General features: G+C 45.5%; 1 protein-coding gene and 1 pseudogene across 1 annotated transcript; one reads left to right on the forward strand and one right to left on the reverse strand.

Annotated features, from left to right (window-relative positions):
• The first annotated feature begins 667 nt into the window (after positions 1-667).
• On the forward strand, positions 668-1,221 carry LOC111027742 (annotated as a pseudogene).
• Positions 1,222-7,351: 6,130 nt separating this feature from the next.
• LOC111027741 lies at positions 7,352-8,367 on the reverse strand. Its single transcript, XM_022306160.1, has one exon. It carries the CDS (start codon positions 8,132-8,134, stop codon positions 7,364-7,366), a length of 771 nt encoding a protein of 256 aa, XP_022161852.1. The 5' UTR covers positions 8,135-8,367; the 3' UTR covers positions 7,352-7,363.
• Between the last annotated feature and the right edge of the window lie 24 nt (positions 8,368-8,391).

The raw sequence follows: 8,391 nt of genomic DNA on the forward strand, positions 1-8,391 counted from the left end.
TGCGTCGCCTACGTCTCAATTTGCGCCAGGCCTTAAATGACAAGAAGTCATTGTTTTTTTTATTTTATTCAAGTTACTGTTAATTAATATTATTCTATTATTTTAAAATATTGATTTATGTTGAACTAATAAAGAAGTCATTATTTTTATTTCAAATAAAGTACCAACTAATCCCATTAAAATGTATTATGTGTTAATGTAGATACTAAAATGTTCTTTAAAAATTAAAATTTTTATGTTTTAAAATAATAAGTAGATGTATAAAAAATAAAAATGCTGAAAGGACATATACCACTAATGACAATAATATGTATAAAAGGGCGTTTGTAGAAATAAAAATGTTGAAAGGACTTATACCACTATCATTATATGTTCTTAGAAGGGCATTTATAAAATTCAATCGTGATAGCTTCTCTCGTGAGAGTGTCATCGTGTAAACGTAACATTGAACTATTGCGATAGTGCTATCACATTATCAAGCATGCATGATAGTTGGGAGTTCTATCGTGATAGTCATATCGTTCTATCATCGTGTAAACTATCATTGCGCCATACTATCGTGATAGGTGATAGTCCATCAGCCCAAGTGTTCGAGCCCCGTGTATATTGTGTATTTTGAGTTAACATCAAATTTAACTTATAAATTATTACCTGTTAAAATTAAGTGATGGCAGACAAATTCAATACTTTGCACTTTCTGGAAAAATACCAGAGGTATCCATGCCTTTGGGATAAAAATATTGAAGAATATAAAAGTAGAGGAAAAAGAGATTTTGCAGAAGAATGTCTCATGGAATCACTTCAAATTAATGATGTGAAGTTACTTAGACAAAAGATCAGAAGTATTAGGTAATTTGTGTACTAGTGCTAATTGAATGATATTTCTTTATTAGTTTACTGATTTTTTTTTTTTTCAGGTGTACTTACAACCAAGAAGTCTCTAAAATAAGAAACTCAAAAGGTACAGGGTCAGTGTCAAAAACAGTTTATATACCTAAATTGTCGTGGTTTTAATTTGCTAACAGCTTTCTTTGTAGAAATGTTGAGAATAACATACAAGTAGAAACTAATTTAAAAAGCAAAAATTAGTTGAAAAAAATAATAATATTTATTACATTATAATATATATACATTAATCGATCATTCTACTCTGCCAACTCACAGCTCCTTCACCCATAAAATGATCAGCACATCTATCTCGTTTTTGTCTAGCTTCAATAAGATAATTTCTCTGAGTTGATGTTGCTATATTGACAAGTCCACAAGGTCCTGGTTCATTTCTCCATGATCCAGATAAGATACGGCCTGTCTTGATACGGCTCATGATCTTCAATATCTACCGATATTGAGTTACTCTTACCACATTTTTTTCTCAACCAATTGTGCAATGCACACGAAGTTTTAACTAATTTTAGAGCAGATTCTGGTAAAAGTGGTATTGGTTTTCTAAAAATCTGAAAACGGCTAGCCATTATTCCAAATCGATTTTCGACAATGCACCTTGCTCTACAATGTCTGTAGTTATAAATTTTCTCTCGTTTTGATAATTGGTTTCTTCTAGCATAGGGTTTCATTAAATACATCTTAAGCGGAAAAGCTTCATCGCCAAGCATAACAGCTCCTTCTGGAATGTTCAATTTATTTTCTTCAATTGCTTTTCGTGAACTTGATTTTGCAAATATACCTCCATCTGAGTTACTGCCATAGCTTCCTACATCTATACATGTGAAATTGTAATTATGGTCTACAAGTGCTAAAAGAACTATGCTAAAAGTCCCTTTGTAGTTAAAATAATTTGATCCGCTATGTGCTGGACAGTCTATTATGATATGCTTTCCATCAATAGCACCAAATGCTGGAAAATTCCAAGTTGAATCAAAACCAGAAATAATTTCATTCCATTCTTGTACTGTTTTAAGGACCTATTAAAAATTAAAAATTGACATTAAAAATAATTCTATTTATAAAAATATGATGTTTATATATTTAATAAAATGTATTAAATTATAGGTCATAAACGAACGTGTAAACACTGCTACATCAGAGAATAACCTGGATAATAACAATATTAGTTGTACAGAATTATCACCATGTGCCACAACACAGCCTAATGAAAATTATGAGAACCCTACTGAAGAAAATTCTAAGAACATTACATCAACAGCTCGCAAACCAAAAAAAAATAAGGAAAATTGATAACAGTCTCGATAATGCAGTCGAAGCATTGAAATTTGTTTGCACCCAAAAATCAGAAGTAAATGAATTTAGTATATTTGGACAACACATTGCTGCTCAATTACAAAAACTACCTTTACAAGAATCACTCAAGATACAAGTTGACATACAAAATATGTTAACTACTGCCTTATGAATAATACTCCTAATAGCAATAATATGAGTAATACAAGTACAAGTCAAAGTCCAATTCCAAGTGAAATGTCTATGTCTCAAGACATGTTTGATTGCTCAGTTCAATCGGAACCATATGTGGATATGGTTAAACCTCTACCAGTAGCAAAGAAGAACGCAACTATTATAAAATCACCATCCTATAACTATGAACAAGATGATTCAAGCAATACAATTACATTGTTTTATAACAATTGGCAAGATTTATAATAATTATATCTTGTTGATTTAAGTATCAATTAGTTAGTAGTTCTATTGCTTTTTTTATCAACAAAATTGTATATATTATGTTATGTTATTTGTTTAATGAAAGGATTTCAATTTTTATTTAATGTTGGTTTATATCTTATGTTATTTGTTTAATGAAAGGATTTCAATTTTTATTTAAATTTAATGTTAGTTAAACCAAAATTTTGTTTTTTTTAATAAACCTAAATTTTTATAATTGTTATAATATTTTAATAATTTAATATTTAATTTATACTTCCAATAATACCTGGATATATTCTTTCAATCCTTCATATATTGCGTCAAAAACTTCTGGTAGAAACATGCTTATAGCTGATTTCGACACTCTATACAGGTATTCCATTGATTGTAATGAATCACCAGTTGCTAGATACCTTAATGCAACTTCTAATTTGACTTTAGCTGGTAATGCATCTCGCATAACAGTATTGCGTTTTTGAATTTTACAAGATACCTGTTAAAGAAGCATCAATATATAAATATATTTGTGAATTGTGATTATTAAGTGACTTAATATAGAATTAACTAAAATACTTGTAGACTTGTAGTAATATTTACATAATCATAATATACCTTGTTGAGTAAAAAATCGAACATATCTTCGTCCATTCTAAGAAAATTATTGTAGCTTTTAGTGTCTTCCGTGGACAGTTCTCTTAAGAGACAATTTGAGGCCCCTAAACTTCATCTTCTAAGAATCCAATTCTTTACCCATATTCTATTTTTTCTTTCACTTTTTCTTTTAACGGCAATTAACTCCTCAATCACGCGAATAATTCTGTATATCACTTCGTCTGACATTTTGATTTTTGATACAATTCTAAAGCTATAAATTGCTTTTAAAAAACTATGATTTAAATAAAAAAAAACACATTTTTATAATATACGAATATTACAAATACATGATCAACTATCATGTATGATATTATCTTTGATAGTAAAGCCGCGGTCACACTGTGATAGTAAAACGTGATAGTTACTACCGTGAGAGCTACTATCAAGAAACTGTCATCGTGCGAACAGATCGATAGTGACTATCGAACTATCGCGAATGCGACTCTCGCACTATCGTGCATGCACGATAGTTGATAGTGAATGAGGAGCGTTTAAATACAGTGTGGCGCGGGACCGTTATAACGGTCGGACGCCAACTTTAATTGAAATAATGAATACGCAAAAATGAATAATGAAAGCGCGATGCGCTGTTTATTGGTTCACAATGAGACTAGACGTCGAAAAACAGAAGCGAGGGCGAGTACGATCGGTGATCGGTAAGTGACGGCTGGTCACGTGCTTTTCGGGGTCGCGTCGGTTGCGAAACGGGGCTTTGATACACGGCAACAAAATGGCGTGACTAAAACTGCGTCGGCGAGTACGTGTGTATCGTAGTGCGGACAAAACGAAAGAGAAAGGAGCCAGCCGCTGCGGCGACGCGGAGGCCGTCGGCCGGTGCAAGCAATGTGACCAACCGTTGTACAATAAAGATATGCGGTACCTACTGACGGCGGAGGGAGGTCATGTGGCGTCGGTTCGCCACATCACTCCCCCCCGACGAAGGAGAAAAAAACGTAGGTTTTTTCGCTGTCGAGAACCTATCTACGGACTGCATGGCGTATGAGTGGTCCAGGGCTGGATCCTCGCGGAGGACGAAGGCAGGTTTGAGCCGGTCTACTGACACCCACGATGTTCGATTGCCCAGCTGCAGCTTGTAGTCCTTTTCTTTTCGGTCCAGCACGGCGTAGGGTCCCTCGTATCGTGGTTGAAGAGGAGCGCGCTGCGCGTCGACGCGGACGAAAACGTGGCTGACGGAGTCTAGCTGTGTAGGGACGAAAATACGACGGGCCGGGTCGTGATTAGATCCGGGCGACGGTCGAAGCTCGGCCATGGATGACTTCAGTGCCGTGACGAAATCTGGCGATTTTGCCTCCGGGGGCGCGGAGTGGAACAACTCACCAGGAAGGCGGAGGGTCGCCCCGAAAACAAGTTCCGCAGGTGTTGCGCCAGAGTCCGGCTTGACGGTGTTGCGCAAGGCCAGGAGGACGATGGGTAGTAGCTGAGACCAGTGCGGTGATTCCTGCGCGGTGAGCGCCGCCTTTAGAGTCCTGTGGAAGCGTTCGACCAGCCCGTTAGCCTGTGGGTGGTAGGGGGACGTGCGAACATGTTGGATCCCGAAAGTCGAGTTGAGCGCGCGCATCAAGTCGGACTCGAACTGTCGCCCCTGATCTGTGGTGATGACGTCCGGCACCCCGAAGCGGGCGATCCAGTTGGTTACCAGTGTGGACGCGACGGTGTGAGCGGTCATGTTGTCGACGGGCCAAGCTTCGGGCCAACGCGTGAATCTGTCGACGCAGGTGAGGAGGTACCTAGCGCCGTCCGAAACGGGCAGTGGGCCGACCAGGTCTAAATGAATGTGGCCGAAACGTCGGTCCGGTGCCGTGAACACGGCGAGCGGTGTCGCGGTGTGTCTGTGTACCTTCGACTTCTGGCACTGTTCGCACGTTTTGACCCATCGTCGTATCTCTCGGTTCATACCGGGCCACACGAAACGTCGCGCGATTAGCGTAGTTGTGGCCGAACCGCCACCGAGAGCCTGCCGGTGTAAGGTGTTGAAGACCGCGCGACGCTGTCGACGCGGAACGAAAAGCCTCGACCGGTTATAAGCAACGTCGAAATAGACCGGTCCGTTCGCCGTCTGCCGCGCGTCTAGTTATAACGACGACTCTGTCTTCCCGGAGAGGATGTCTTGCAGATCGGTGTCGTTGGCTTGGTCCGCCGCCCATTGATCCAGGTCAGGTAGCCCGTTGTCGAGGGGGGCCAACTCCAGACGTGACAGCGCGTCGGGAACGATGTTGAGTTCGCCGCTGACGTGCTCGACCTCGTGGAAGTACTGTGACAGGAACGCGACGTGCCGCGCTTGACGGTCGATGAGTTTCTCGGCTTTTTGCGAGAACATGAAGAGTAACGGGCGGTGGTCCGTGCGGAGCGTGACGAGCCTGCCCTCGATCGCGTGTACGAAATGCCGTGCGGCTAGGTAGGCTGCGAGCAACTCACGATCATACGCACTGTACCGTGACTGCGCGCCGGAGAGTTTACGCGAGAAAAATCCGAGCGGCTGCCATTCATTGCCGACGGACTGCTCCAGGACTGCCCCGACCGCGATGTTGGAAGCGTCTGTGGTGAGGCGCAACGGTGCGTCGTGCTGTGGGTGTACCAAAAGCGCGGAGGTAACGAGTGCCTCTCGGCAGGCCACGAATGCTTTCCGGGCGGCGTCAGTCCACGCGAGTGGGCCGTCCTTTTTTTTAACTGCGGTGGAAATATCGTACAGTGGTGCTTGAACGTTGGCGGCGCCTTGAACGAATCGGTGGTAAAAATTCAATGACCCGAGAAAGCGCTGTAACTCTTTTTTGGTGCTCGGTTGCGGCCATCGGCGTATGACGTCGACGCTGTCCGGGTTAGGGCGCAAACCCTGTNGGTTGCGGCCATCGGCGTATGACGTCGACGCTGTCCGGGTTAGGGCGCAAACCCTGTGCGTCGACTACGTGTCCGAGAAAGGTGAGCGCGCTCGCGGCGAAAACGCACTTCGCCGGATTAATGGCTACCCCGAATTCTTCGAAACGGCCGAGCACGGTGCGGACATGTTCGGCATGTTGGTCGGCGTCCGCGGAGGCGATGAGGACGTCATCGACGTAAGCGAAAACGAAGTCGAGGCCGGCGAGAACAGTGTTGACCAACCTTTGGAAGGTCTGTGCGGCGTTGCGCAGGCCGAAACACATCACCGGAAATTCGAAGAGACCGAACGGTGTTGTCACGGCGGTTTTGTGGATGTCACCAGCAGCGATCGGGACTTGATTGTAGGCGCGGACCAGATCAAGCTTAGTGAAGACGGTTTTTTTTGCAAGGTTGGCGGTGAAGTCCTGCAGGTAGGGCAGCGGGTACCGGTCTGGAACGGTGACGCTGTTCAGGCGGCGGTAATCACCGCATGGGCGAAAAGACCCGTCCTTCTTGGGTACCAACAGCAGAGGGCTGGCCCACGCGCTGGATGACGGTCTGCAAATCCCCTGTTTTTGCATTAGCTCAAAGTCGCGGCGCGCGATGTCGAGCCGATCGGGAGGCAGCCGCCGAGGACGCGCGAAAAGGGGCGGTCCTTTGGTTTCGAGGATGTGTTCTACTCCGTGTCGGAACGATTCAGGTACGGGTGACTCACGGGTCACGCTTGGAAAGTCCTGAAGCAATCGATCCCAATCCGGGGAGCGAGCAACGGCGAGCAAGGCGGTGCGTGCCGACGGTGTGGCTGTCACTGCGCTGGTGACTGTTCGCTTGTCGGCAGGATCGACGAGGCGCTGGCGCCGGACGTCGACGAGGAGGCCAAAATAGTGTAGAAAATCCGCACCGATGATGGAGCGTGAGACATCAGCCATCTCGAAGGTCCATGTGAAGGGGCGCGAAAGTCCGAGGTTGAGCACAAGTGTCTTAGGCCCGAATGTTTTGATGCGCGTTCCGTTGGCGGCTGTGAGGTGCAAGTCGGACGGCTGGTGTGCGCCGTAGCTATACGGTATGACCGAAACTTCAGCACCCGTGTCAATAAGGAATAGCTTGCCGGAACGCTGATCGTTGATGTGTACCCGCGTGGAATTACCGACGACGTACAGGGCGGGAGGCCTGTGCGCGCTTCTTAGTTTTCCGCGGGCGCGGACGTGGGATTTTCTCATGACTCCCGTTTGAAGCTGCATGGCGGTCGGCAGGAGCGGGCCTTTTTGCCAAACCTGGTGTGGAAGAAACACATTTCCCCCGGTTGCTGCGCGTCCGAGCGTGCGGGTGCCCGAGATCGCGAGGGCTTTTCCGCGGAGTTGACGATCTGGGTGAGGGATTTGACCTGCTGCGTCAACATAGATACGGCGTCGGTCAGTTCGCTAAATTGCCCCTTGGACAGAACGTCGACACTCTGCGGGTTGGAGACGTCCAAAATGCGGTCGGCGCGCGCAGCCAGCTCGTCCAAGGATGCGTCGAGGCTGACGAGTATGGCGGTCACGTTCGACGGAAGTTTTTGTAGCCAAAATTCCTTCAACGCGTCTTCGCCTATGCCAGGTGGCATACTGTTACGCATGTCGCGGAGCAGCTGTGACGGTCGGCGGTCACCTAACCCTCCGGGTTTGACGATCTCGCGGAAGAGCAGCGCTTTGGGCACCTCATACGCGCTGATGAGGCGCGTGCGGATGTCGGAATAGAAGGCGGCCGCGTTTAGGAGGTCGCCGATGTTTCGCACTGCTTCCTCGTCTAGGGCGCTGACGACGAAATGAACCTTAGTCGCGTTGGCAGTGACGCGATGTATAACGAACGTGGACTCCGCGTAGTTGAACCAAAGCGTTGGAGAGCGTTTCCAAAAAGCCGGAAGTCGCATGTTTGCAATAGCCTCGACGACTTGGTTCGGGTTGCCAGCGACGTTCTGGGCGTTAGATGCATTTCCTTCGTCGGCCATGACGGTTAAACGCGGAACGAAATCACTACTCGTACGACGGGTATGCGCACTGCGACGACGCGAATACTGCGAAAACGCGCGGGAGCACTCGGCGCGGAAACGGCGGATACGAATTCGTACGCGAACGCGAGGGAAGACTTCGAAACTTGTCAAGGTCACCAATGTGGCGCGGGACCGTTATAACGGTCGGACGCCAACTTTAATTGAAATAATGAATACGCAAAAATGAATAATGAAAGCGCGATGCGCTGTTTATT

This window comes from Myzus persicae, unplaced genomic scaffold, assembly GCF_001856785.1.
Source record: "Myzus persicae strain clone G006 unplaced genomic scaffold, MPER_G0061.0, whole genome shotgun sequence".
Lineage (NCBI taxonomy): Eukaryota > Metazoa > Arthropoda > Insecta > Hemiptera > Aphididae > Myzus > Myzus persicae.